This window comes from Cuculus canorus, chromosome Z (assembly GCF_017976375.1).
Source record: "Cuculus canorus isolate bCucCan1 chromosome Z, bCucCan1.pri, whole genome shotgun sequence".
NCBI classification, from domain to species: domain Eukaryota; kingdom Metazoa; phylum Chordata; class Aves; order Cuculiformes; family Cuculidae; genus Cuculus; species Cuculus canorus.
Genome location: NC_071441.1, coordinates 14406795 through 14420227, shown reverse-complemented (window position 1 = coordinate 14420227; position 13433 = coordinate 14406795). Strand labels below are relative to the sequence as shown.

The 13433-nt window shown below is 40.5% G+C and overlaps 1 protein-coding gene across 2 annotated transcripts in view; it reads left to right on the top strand.

The window, feature by feature from the left end:
- SLC1A1 (solute carrier family 1 member 1) overlaps positions 1-13433 on the top strand; it is a 50744-nt gene that overhangs the window by 20147 nt on the left and 17164 nt on the right. For both annotated transcript variants that reach the window (XM_054054931.1, XM_054054930.1), the window contains 3 exons: positions 6369-6461; positions 8277-8391; positions 13213-13255. In XM_054054931.1, the coding sequence (XP_053910906.1) occupies positions 6369-6461; positions 8277-8391; positions 13213-13255 (251 nt within the window). The remainder of the gene's footprint in view (positions 1-6368; positions 6462-8276; positions 8392-13212; positions 13256-13433) is intronic.

The window sequence follows — 13433 nt, the reverse complement described above, 5'->3', positions numbered from 1 at the left end:
ATGGGAGTGTCCTGACTTGTGAATTTGTGCTGAGTCAGCTATGGAGAACATAAAAATTCCTTACAGCAATTGATAAGGCATATGTGGGTTATACATACATTGTTCATATATACATACGTTGTTCCACAGTTGTCTTTATGACAGCAGCTGTATGTGAGCTATAAATACAATAACTGCCTGCTTTGCTTACTGCTACATTACTGTTTGAAGCATCCTTCCAATTCCACATTTCCCAGTACCAGCCGCACACTCTTTGATTTGCACTTCAAATTGCATTGATTTGCAATAGTGATTCCACAACAAATGTGGCTGTTTCTAGACAATAATGACCTGATACAACTGCATGAGAGAAAAAAATGTCCCAATGAAGCACTTGGACTATGTGACTTTTTGGATTTGCAGAGACCACTGCATTCCATATGCAACAAGGATGTTGAATCACGGCTAATGGATATCTATGCTTTGTTCTTTTCCATTGTTTGAAATTAAAGTGTCAGTTTCCTACCTTGGATCTATGTTTGGGAAGTTATAGTATACATTATCACAATGCCACCAAGTTGGGTAAATGGAAACAAAATGTACTAAATGGGAGATTAAAGAGCTGGAATGCAATGAGAAAAAAAATCAGCTTATTCTTATTTCTCATGTTTATCGTTGAAAGTCAGAACAGTTAGGACTCAACTTTTTTTTTTTTCTTCCTTTAACTATATTATTAATCAAATTTAAAAAACACTTGAGCCTTTACCTATGCTCAGGAATAGACCTGCCAGTTTCAACAGATATAAAATATCCACAGATTTAAGGTACTGTAAAGGAGCACAGGCAAGAAAATAGTGGGACGACACATCTGTTTTGTTTCCTATAGTGCAGGGCTTCCAAATCAATTTTCCTTTGGAATCACTGTTCCTGGAGTGGCAGGCAGCTGCCGAGAGATGCTCTGTGACTGAGGCACAGTTCATCACCAGCAGGCACACTAGTTTCTACTCCTTGGGGAATCCCTGATCTAGCTTAACGTACTCAAGAGGCTGTCTCCTGGGACATCTGCCTGTTCTTTCCTTGCTTTTTTATGTTTCTGAAGTCACAAAGCCCTCTGAGAAAGTAGGTCTGTTGTATACTGCTAGTAAACTAGTTACCTGGACTTAGTCAGGAATTTCACCTTATCCCTTTGTATTATATACATTGTGCAAAGGATGGAAAATATTACACTACTCTTAATAAGTTTTGCCTTCAGTTGCACTGAGGGATGCTGGAGGTCCTGTCTCTGCTGTGCATGCGCAGTCATTGAGGCAGGGAGGACTGCAGAGTCATGGGCTATTAATGGACAAGGCTTTGTGCCCATCCTCTTTGGATTACTTCTGTCACAGTCATCTAGTCCTTTCCCATCAATATCTGTTGACCTTATGCAACTGAGAGAGCCTCTACGTTATTCAAGGTTTGGAATTATAGTAATAAAACTTCGAAGTGCACTTCTGGTTCATTGACCATGATTACCACCAGCTCTCAAGGACAAAAAGCCCCAAAACAACGGCCATTCTGTAGCATTGGCAGTCACTGCCTCCTATCCTCGTTGTATCACCAGGGGGCTGCTGATGGCACCACTGTGGATGACTCTGAAAAGCGTTAGCGTCTTCCGCTCTTCTGTTCTTGAGCTCAGAATGTAAGCAACAATTCCATTGAATAAAACAGATTATGTTTACTTCTTTCCTCTGTTTCACTGTATGTGGACTTCATGATCAATTAAAAAATGTAGTATCATGCTAAAGTTTTCTTTTAAGAGTCTGGAAGATAAAACTTGTCCACCTGTACATTTTACCACCAGTAATGTTGTGGTAATTGAAGTGCTTTTAGAACTCCTGGTTTTCTGTATTCACTTCATACATATTTCGCCTGCAACAATGCAGAGGCTATATTTCTGCTACATCCATGAACTGAATCTGATTTCTATTATTAATCTTGCTAGCATGTCCATCTTGGCAGATTGATGTGTCACCCTCCCTCCTTATAAGCTCTTATTGTATTACACCCAAGGAAATCATATCTCCTGAAAAGGCATTAACTTGAGATTATATAACCTCTAAGGGCTTTCTAGAGGAAAATTAACATTTTCCTACATGTCATACTGTTGGCAAATAAGAAGAATGGAATGCAGTACTAAAACTTTCTTACTATGCAGGTAGTCCAATAAACTGTATAGGGAAAGGTCATAGTACAATGCTGTAATGCTGATTGTGCCAGCTACCTTCTGGGCAGCACAACAGTTCCCTAGCAAACTGATACGCAGGGTCAGAATTCTTCCTTCACATCTTATCTGAACTTCCTTCCATCTTATAGTAATTTCTTCACTTTCATTGCTGTAATCTGCTCACCTTCCATTTATTCCTTCTCTTCTATTTCGTATTTCAAAAGGTTCATAATAGCTATTTTTTTCAACCCCATCCTAAATAATCCATTAAATCCCTTTTCCATATTTAGAATATTCTTTATAACTATTATTGCATTGCACACTTTATTCTGGTTTGGTTGGGTTTTTATTTTTAAAATCTTTTTTCAAATCTTTTTTCAATGCTTCTTGGAAGTTAGAACACCAATATTTATCATGCTAATCTAGTGATAGTCTCACTAGGTCTTGTAAGTTGGAATTGAGAACTTCCTGAAAACATATTTTGGTGGTGTTTAAATAGCACAAAGAGATGCTCATTCATTAGCTATGTGCATCTCTCTCCCTTCCCACTTCCTCTCTGCCATTCCCCCAAGATCTGCTAGTTTTTTTCACTTAATTTATAAGACATTCTTCGGTTGGGTTTACACAACATTATTAGTGGAATAACAGTCATTTGCTCCAAAGAAGAGAGATTAATTAAATTTCTATCAAGTCTGTTGAAAAAGTAATTGCTAAAAGCTGTCACAGAAATCCTTTTCCTTTACAATAGGTAACAATGAAATTTGAATATAGAAGACAACTGCTGTTATAGAAGGACTGATAGAATAAGAATGAAAGACTTCTAGTAACAAACATTAAAGGCAGAGGTGGCGCGTCACCAAAAATCTCATTTGAGAGACTGCGTATCAGAGTGTATTTGGGGCTTCCATTTGCCAAAGCTGTTTCATTACCTGATCTTCTCATTCAACATCTGACTCAGAACTATCCTCCTAATGAGACCTAGCTATAACAGTCATTTAGTTAGCTAATGGAAGACTAGATAGGAAAGGTAATCCAGAGCCCTGTGACACAGCAAGCAGGATGAAAAGATAAAATTATTTGAGATGCATATCAAGTGGGATATGCTTGAGAGTGATCTGCAGGAAATAACAGACAGCAACATCTGAGTGCTGTGTCTCAGCTGAATTGTGAAGTCATGCATGGAATCATGCTTTCTGAGACACTGAATGTGGGTGGTAGGCAGCTGTGAGTTACTTGTTTTGTCCTGATAGTCTTGTTCATATGCGAGGGGTGCAATATTGCATTTCCTCGAGAATTCCCCAGAGGAATGGGAAAAGGAGGAAACGATACACCGTTCAGCCCTTGGAGGGGAGCAACAGTAATTCCTCTTGAACCTAATGTATAAACTTAGATTTCAGGAAGAATATGAAGAAACTGATCTTTCAGGAGATTATCCACAGTCAGGGTAGACTTGTACTAGGAGATCATTCTAGAGGAAAGGGCAGAATGGGGGGGGGAAAAGGCTGAGTCTGAAATGGAAGAGGGAAAAAATCACAGAGGAGTCCTTGTTTCCAGTCCTTACTGTAACCCTTTTCACTCCCACATCTCATATGACCACAGGATTAAAGCGCAGTGATCAGCTCTTGAGTTACAGTGTTATACGTTGTGCCAGAGCCATTTGAACATGTATGCATTTGTACAGGCCTCCAAAGTGAACACTGGTAGAAAGCTAATGACAATGTGGTGCAATATCATCTGCTACAGAGAGCATTTTACCTACTTGATCTTTAATTGTGTTGGGTACTGACTTGTTTGTTTCAGTTTAAAATATTTGTAGCAACTGTACACATCTCAGAGAGAAAAAAAATAAAAATCCATATTTCATTAATCACACATTTTGGGTTCTGACCAGGGTTGGTACCTGTGGTACAGAGCAAGTGTTCTGTCCTGGACAGTAGATCTCTCAAGTGCTGTAATTTTTCTGTGCTGATAGCAGTCAGTCAGTTGGCTATCCACTCCATGCTGTATAAAAATGTAGTTCGCTAACAGATTTTATTATGAGGTTCACAAGTGTTAAATTTCTCAGTATTGTCTCAGTATTGTCTTTTCTAAATGCCTTTCTAAAAATGGGCACAATGTTACCCTTCTTCCAGTCTCCAGGGACTTCTCCTGACTGCCATGACTTTTCAAATGTCATGGAGAGTGTCTTGGCAACAACATCTGCCAATTCCCTCAGGACTCTGGGATGCATCTCATCAGGTCCCATGGACTTAGATATGTTCATGTTCCTCAAGTGTTTGTGAACCTGGTCCTCCTCTACTGTGGGAGGGGGTTTACCGCCTGGTCACCATCTTGCTGCCCCATGACCCAGAAGGGGCGAGGAGAGCAGTTATTGGTGAAGACTGAGGCAAAAATGTTGTTAAGTACCTCAGCCTTCTCCTCATCTGTTGATATGTGATCCCCATTTCCAACCACCAGTGGGGGTACATTCTCTTTGACCTTCCTCTTTTGATTGACGTAGCTGTAAAAACCCTTCTTGTTAGTTTTTACTTCCTTTGCCAAGTTCAGCTCTAGCTGCACCTTGGCATTCCTGACTTCATCCCTACACAACCGGGCAGCATCTCTATACATGTCCCAGATTACCCTTCCCCTCTTGCTCAAGCTTCCTTAAATGTTTTCCAGCTCTGTTCCACTCACTTGTCTCAGAGAACTACGCCCCAGGGGTCCTTGAAGAGCTGGATGTCTGCTTTCCTGAAATTTAGTGTCCTGACTATACTCCTCACCTATCCCATATCCCTCTGGATCTTGAATTCCACCAGTGCATGACCACTGCAGCCCAGGCTGCCACCGATCCTAACATCACTGATGAGTCACTTCATTATAACTTCTTCAGCACTTTCAAAAGCATAACTTTATTTAGGAACATTCTCTGTACCCCTGTGACACCAAAATGGAAAAATAAATCGTCTCTCTTGTCAGACAAAAGATAGTAAATATTGGTCTTCTATGAAGCTGCAACCTTGTGTTGTACTAAAGTGTCACTTCTTTAAATCTGTGTGAAACTGAAAGAGAGATTAATTCATGCTTCCATCAGTGGCTAGTGGTAAAAATTTCTGGAACACCATATTTCATACTTAGGCTCAGTTTTGTGTAAATCAGAGTATTCTCTTAAGTAAAGTAGCTTTATACATTAGCATTTCAGGGAAGCAGCTCTAAATATGTACGACAAAACAAGAGTATGAAAGAAATTTCAGAGGGACTTCAAAAGTTATAGGTGACTGATGGTGCTATAACCTAGTCTTAACAGGACTCGGTTTGATGCTCTTAACCAGGTAGACAGGGGTTCTAAAATAAGAGTTGGAGAAGCTAAGTGTCTTTAACTTCAGCAACATAACGTATTCCACAGCTCAGGATTAAATTGGTCATTTGTAATCATCTCATTTTTCCACTTCTGATTTTTCAGAAGTTTTACAATATTGTCCTCCTTTCTGGTTATTCTTCGAAGAGAAAAATCCTGGGAATCATCTGGTAATAGAGAAAAAATGACATCTATAAAAATAAAATTAAATTGGTAGTCATCCTGGAAACACCAATCAAAATATTCAGGTAAAAGAAGGGCCATATAAAGAATAAAAGAAGTTATTGCAAGGCAAGAAACAGCTGGAGTTTTCCTTCCTCTGCCTCTTTTGTTCTGTTGAGGGTCCTGTACCATCCTCATCCCTGTTGTGCTTTTATGCCTTCTGATCATCAAACAAAATTATTAACATCAGTCTTATTATTTATCATCCTTTCTTCAAAAAAAAAAAAAAGGTACATGATCAGTGCAGCATTTCATTTTGGTAGGGTTTTGAGGTCCTGGGACAAGAAAGAGAAGATGTGAGAGACTTGATTTCACTTTTTCCTTCTTTATTTGTTTACATGTGTATGGGTTGCCAATTACTGAAAACTGGGCAACGAGAAAAATAGTAGAAAGAGCTTTGAGTCCTAGAAAAATCCAGAGAATGAGGATTTTTGCAAAGAACCGGAAGCAAATATGTTGGTCTGCTACAGACATTTTTCACAAATGCAACAGGTATTTAGAAATATCTTGAATAAGGAAACATTTCCTGCATAGAAATAAGGCACAATAAATAATTGTCTTTACAAAAATAACAAGTTTCTTCTAAGACTCTTTCTTAGTGCTTTGTTTTTGTGATTCTTTTTGCAGGTGTTGCTGTTTTGGATTCCAGCGTTTCTGGGAAGATTGGTTTGAGAGCCATCATATATTATTTCTCCACTACAATCATGGCTGTAATACTGGGTACTCACTACTCTGTAACGCCTTAACTTTTTAAATCCTCAGCACTGCATGATTATAAGTATACAGCACTGTAACATTACTGATTTCCCAAGGCAGGATGGGGAGAAGAAGCAGGAATCATACCATGCATCTTGATATACTTGTAGCCAGATACAGGAAGAAGTTAGTCCTGCAGTTCACATTTGAGCTGTATTCATATCCATTATGAAGCCACAGGCAATTTTGCCTTCAGTTCAGGGAAGATTTAATTACCTAAGCTGTCTGCTTAGGTAGACAGTGACCAGCAGTGAGTAACGTGAGTGAATATTGAAAGCCAGCATTACCTATGAGGTGAATTTCCTCAACAGCAAAGTGACAGTCACTGGTTCTCAGATGTGAGCAAGCACAATGTGTCCCATCTGAAAGAGTGACAGAAAATATTGCTTTCCTTGTTATCTTATTTCCTTCCTAAAAGGATTCTGTCCTCTCTGTCACTGCCAGGCTCCAACCCTACCTTTCTGAAATCCACATCTCCACTTCCAGGAAGTTCATTCCTTACCAGCAAACTTGAATTCTTTCATAGTGGCTTAAACAATCATCTTTAGCCTACCTTCTTTAATAAAAAATAAAATTAAACCCTCATCTGTCAGCTGCCCTGTTGCGTGTGGCTTATCATTGCATTTGTAGAGCCTAAGTGAAACGTGTATTTATTTGAAGCATAAACTGTACATTGTACGTGGCCTACTTGTAAATTAAAAGTGGTATTTAACAACAGAAAAAGAATCACATAAGCGCGTATGAGGCCTGATTAATTTCTAGAGCTTGCATCATTGAGAATAATATATCACTGTGCTTACATTGTTTAGGGTACCTCATCTGGGACTTTTATATTAGTAGAGTAAGGAAAGTTATTAAAAACTACCATTAAGATGTATCTAACTTTGAAATTGTCCCTATCCTGAAAGAGAGGTTAAACCAGACAATCTCCAGAGGTCCTTGGTATTCTAAGTTATTCTATGATATTGTATTGCTTGTTTCATTGTGAAGAGTTGCACAAATTCAGTTCAGTTTTATGCATAGCTATTGTTAGAGAGCCTTGTTCCTGGCTGTTTGAGAAGTAATACAAATACGTCTTTCTCCCTACACTGAGATTTAGCAGTTCCATTTGCTTTAGGTGGTTTTGGACTTACAGGAGGGGGGAAAACCACTTATGTTTCGAAAAGCCTAGTATGTCATGTAGTAGTAAAAATGCCTAAAATGAAGCCACTAAAATGGAAAATTTGTCATTGATTTCAGTATTCACAAGCTAGTATTTTTTGCCCATAATTTTTTATTTCAGTCTGTTTCTGAAGCTTTTCTCATAAGTAACTTTATTGCTAACTAAGTTTACCAAAACATCCTATTGTAATTCAGGGTCACAGGACAACACATTTGTATTTGTATTTGAAAGCTAGTAACAAGAAGAACTATATAAGGGAAAAAGGTAAATGGCAGTTCAAAATATCACAGCAGAAGTTGCTGAACACATTTACCCTTTGCCGACATTTACCCTTTTGGTGAGCAGTAATGATTTAGTACCATACATGTCAAAACAAAGTTAGAATGCCTAAGTAAGTTCAGTGGCAAAGCTGCAAGTAGCTCCTTCTTGAGGGAAACCACACGTTTAAGACACCACCTATAGACTTGCCTTTCGTGAACAGCCTGGCATGAGCACCCAGAGAAAGCAACTGGTGAGTTTAGTGCATGAAGAATTTAGCTACATGGTGTACACTGAGGCAGGATGCACCAATGCATCTGCTTGCACTGTGAGCCCTTCATCTGTTTCTCCTTCTGCAGGGATTATCTTAGTTGTGGCCATTAAACCTGGAGCACGTCAAACTGCTGATGAGATTGACAGAATGGGCAGTACCCCAGAAGTCAGTACTGTTGATGCCCTGCTGGATCTGATCAGGTGAGGTTTTCTTTTTCAGTTTCCATACTCTTGTTGCAGAAGTCCAAACAAATAGGAATACTTTCTAATACTGTTTGGATGAATAAAGAGAGAATAGATAGTAGTGGTCAACATCTCAGAGAGTAGTGGTCAATGGCTTGATGTTCAGATGGAGATCCATCTATTATAGAGTTGCCATCGTGGAAACATGGTTGGTGGCCACCTTTGCAAGAGCAGTCATGAAATTATAAATAGAGTATTTGATTTTTGGAGAAGTGAGGACGGGGAGCAGCAGAACTGCCACACTGGACTTCTGGAGGGTGGGCTTTGGCCAGGTTAGGAGACTGGCTCCTGTGGGCGGCAGTCCTGAAGGGCAAGGGAGACAAGGAAATCTGGAGGTTCTTCAAGGCTGTCCCCATGTGCCAAAAGTAAGGCTGGTGGGGAAGAAGCCTGGCCTGGCTGAACAGAGAGCTTTGGCTAGAACTCAGAGAAAAAAGGAGAGTTTATGACCTTTGCAAGAAGGGGCAGGGAACTCAGGAGGACTACAAAGATGTTGTGAGGTTACGCAGAGAGAAAATTAGAAGGGCCAAAGCACAACTATACCTTAATCTGGCTACTGCAGTAAAAGACAATAAAAACTGTTTCTATAAATACATTGGCAGCAAAAAGAGGATAAGAAAAATCTCTGTCCTTTCCTAGATGTGGAAGGAAAAATAGTGACAAAGTATGAGGAGAAGGCTGAGGCACTTAATGCCTTCTTTGTCTCAGTCTTTAATAGTAAGACCGGTTGTTGTGTGTTCCCAGTGCAGTGAGCTGGAAGACAGAGATGAAGAGCAGAGTGAAATACCTGTAACCCAAGAGGAAATAGTTAATAACCTGCTACAGCATTTAAACACACACAAGTCTATGAGGCCAGGTGAGATCCACCCAAAAGTACTGATGGAACTGGCAGAAGTGCTCACCAAGCCACTTTCCATCATTTATTAGCCATCCTGGCTGACTGAGGACATCCCAGGTGACTGGAGATTAGTTTATGTGGCACCTGTCTACAAGATATGCTAGAAGGAGGATCTGGGGAAGCTACAAGCCTGTCAGGCTGACCTCAGTGCAGGGAATGTTTGTGGAGCAGATCATCTTGAGTGCCATCGAGCAGCCTGTACAGGATAACCAGGTGATCAGCCCAGTCAGCATGGATTTAGGAAAGGCAGATCCTACCTGACTAACCTGATCACCTTCTATGACAAGATGTCCTGCTTAGTGGATGAAGGAAAAGCTGTGGATTTTGTCTAGCTGGACTTTACTAAAGCTTTTAACACCATTTCCCACAGCATTCTCCTTGTGAAATTGGCTGCTCATGGCTTCAGCAGACATACTTTTCACTGTGTAAAAGACTGGCTGGATGACCAGGCCCAAAGAGTTGTGAGTAGAGTTAAATCCAGTTGGTGCTGTTCACAAGTGGGGTTCCCCAGGCTTAGTGATGGAGCCGGTTGTGTTTAGTATCTTTGTCAATGATCTGGATGAGGGGATTCCGTGCATCCTCAATAAGCTTGCAGACAACATCCATTTATGCAGGAGTGTTGATCTGCTCGAGGAAGGCACTAGAGACGGATCTAAAAAGGCTGGATCAATGGACTGAGGCCGATGGGATGAGGTTCAACAATACTGAGCACTGAATCCTGTGCTTGAATCACAACAATGCTGTGCAATGCCACAGGCTTGGGAAAGAGTGGCTGGAAAACTGCCTGGTGCTGGTTAACTGCCAGCTGAATTTGAGCAAGCAGCATACCTGGATGGCCAAGAAGGCCAGACTACACCAAGCTGAGTGGTGTAGTTGCCACACTGGAGGGACAGGATATCATCCAGAGGGACATGGACAGACTGAAGAAGTGGGCCTGGGAGAACATCATGAGGTTCAGCAAGGCCAAGTGTAAGGTCCTACACCTGGGTTAGGGCAATCGATGTTTTCAGTACATGATGGGAAATAGTGTGATTGAGAGCAGCCTTGCAGAAAAGGACTTGGAGTTGCTGGTTAATGAGAAACTCCTACATAAGCCGGCAATGTGTGCTCGCAGCCCAGAAGGCCAGCTGTATCCGGGACTGCATCAAAAGACGCATGGCCAGCAGGTCGAGGCAGGTTATTATGCCCCTCTATTCCTCTCTTGTGAGACCTCATCTGGAATACTGTGTCCAGTTCTGGAATCCTCAATGTAAGAAACATGTGGAGCTGTTGGAACGGGTCCATAGGAGGGCTACAAAGATGATGAGAGGGCTGGAACACCTTCGCTGCGAGGACAGACTGAGAGAGTTGGGTTTGCTCAGCCTGGAGAAGACAAGGCTCAGAGGAGATCTTATAGGGACCTTCCAGTATGTGAAGGGGGCCTACAGGAAAGCTGGAGAGGGGCTATTCGTAAAGGGTTGTGGTCATAGGACCAGAGGGAATAGGTATAAACTGGAGGGGGGCAGATTACTAGACATTAGGAAGAATTTTTTTCACCATGAGAGTAGTGAGACACTGGAACAGGTTGCCAAGGGAAGTTCTGGCTGCCCCATCCCTGGAGGTGTTCAAGGCCAGGTTGGATGGGGCCTTGGGCAGCCTAATCTAGTAGCCTGTGGCAAGGGGGTTGGAACTAGGTGGTCTTTAATGTCCCTTCCAACCCTAACTATTCTATGATTCTATGGTTCTATGACCTGGGATTGTTTAGTTTGGAGAAAAGGAGGCTGAGGGAAGATCTTATCACTCTCTACAACTACCTGAAAGGAGATTGTGGTAAGATGGGTGTTGGTCTTTTCTCCAAATGACAAGCAACAGGACAAGAGGAAATAGCCTCAAGTTTCCTGGGTGGAGGTTTAGGTGGGATATTAGGAAAAATGTCTTCACTGACAGGGTTGTCAGTTGCTGGAACAGGCTGTCCAGGGAGTGATGGAGTTACAATGCATGATGGTATTTAAAAGACATGCAGATGTGGTGCTTAGGGACATAGTTTAGTGGTGGCTTGGCAGTGGTAGGTTAAGGGTTGAACTCACTCTGAAAGGTCTGTTCCATTTTGAATAACTTTATGATTCTGTGATTCTATGTTATGTTTCCTTTACTCAAAGCAGGATGCAGAGTAACAGGCATAGCATGCAATGGTTTCTTAGGACTGTGTAGTCATCACCAGGCAACCTTATAATGGGTCTTTCCCCATCAGCATCTTGGAAAACAATAGGTACTTAAAGTAGTTGGAATAAAGAAATCCCTAGAAGTGTCTACGAAGACTTGAGCAGGTTTTCAGAGCTGTGTTTAAGAAATTAAAAAAAATCTTAAAAAAATCTAAAAATAAAGGGATGCTTTTGGAATAGTGGCTAAGTAGGTCGCTCAAAAATGTTTCCATTATTTTTTTTCTCCAGCCGCAATTACTTTCTGCTCTATGTCACTATTCCTACCCACTGTTTTATTTATGTAGAATTTTTACTTAATCTGTCATGTAAGAATCAACTGCCACATATCTAAAATAGGCTTTCTCAGCATTTTTCATTTCAAGAAATGTGACTGGCATTTGCTGATGCAACTCCCGATACACAGTTCTTTGGCATTTATAAAATTACACATGCATATATACACATGTATGTCTGCCTTGAAAAAGTCTCCTTTGTATTTAATAGAAAATGTCTGTCATCTGGGGTACCTCTGCCCCAGCACAGATCAAGGTAGACCTCAATTTCTCTGAGGTTTGTATGTGAGATGATGAAGAGTCTTCAACTGCACAGCCAGTTTGGCAGTCCACAGCTTTTTGCAGTCTCTGTCCCTTCCTGCCTGGGCATGACTATAATGGCAGGTCCTTGGATGGTTCATCTCTTTCCTCATGGTTCCTTGCCCAGGTTTCAGTGAGGGGAACTATGCAATCAGCTGCATCAAAAAACCTAATACAGCCTGTTATCAGCAATTTCCACTTGAACGTTTCTACAAATATTCACAGGGCTGATGTAGTTCCATGCATATGTCCTCAAAACAATGTGAATTGTAATTCAGAGTAGCTTGGAGTTTTGCTTCAGTTTATAGCTCAGGTTCTTGTAAATGTAAGACTGTACATTAGGAGTTGTAGATCTGAAATTCTCGTTTAAAGGAATTATTGTTATTTTTCCCACATACTTATATTCACCAGATTTAAGATTAAAATCCAGACTGTCTTGAATAGATTAAGGAAATTCCCAGGCTTTTACAAGCTGCTCTTACCTTTGAATAAACTTTGCTTTAAAAGGCTGAAAAACAAAGGCAGGAATTTGTGGAAGATCTGGAGGGGAGATGCAGACTTCAATTTCAGTATATAAGCTGCCTGTTTCTGCACTGGACTGAGTATTCGATAAATACCTAGTTAATGCTTTTTTCTGCAACTATTTGAATCTGAAATTGGTGGTTGGAAATGAGACACACAACTGGACTGCACAATATAGCCCATCTTATGTCTGATTCTTCCAGCATAGGTTTTAGAAGATGTTGGAGTTTGGGTTTGGTTTTTTTCCTGCCCTATTGGACAAATGCTATGTAAATGGCATGTCCTATATTCCTCATGCAAATGAGGGAGTTGATGTAACAGTGAGGAAGCCATTGGATTCAGTAACTGAGCAGCAGAAATGTCAAATACTGAAAAATAAGCTCAAAAATTCAACAGTAGGAACACAAATGATCACTGGGGAGTCCTGAATCCTTAATTTCTTTCAGCTTTATATCTGATGTTGCTAGATACACTTAGTTCTGGGTAAATGAACACAACCAGATCTGTTTTTCAAGCAGCAGGTTTAATCATTTTGTTTATATAAACAACCTGTTCTTAGTATTCTGTAATTTCTCTACTTTTCTAACAGGAACATGTTCCCAGAAAACATTCTCCAGGCCTGTTTCCAACAGGTGAGTTTGAATATTCCTCTTTGCTACTGTAGTTTTCATTGCTAACTAAAAATTCTTTTTCTTTGATGTCCCCAAAACTATATTGGAAAAGAATTATTTCTGAGAAGTCCAGGGGAGTCCAAGAGTATCTTGATCTCCCATAAAAAGTCTTTATTCTAAGGCATCTTAGTTTCATTTC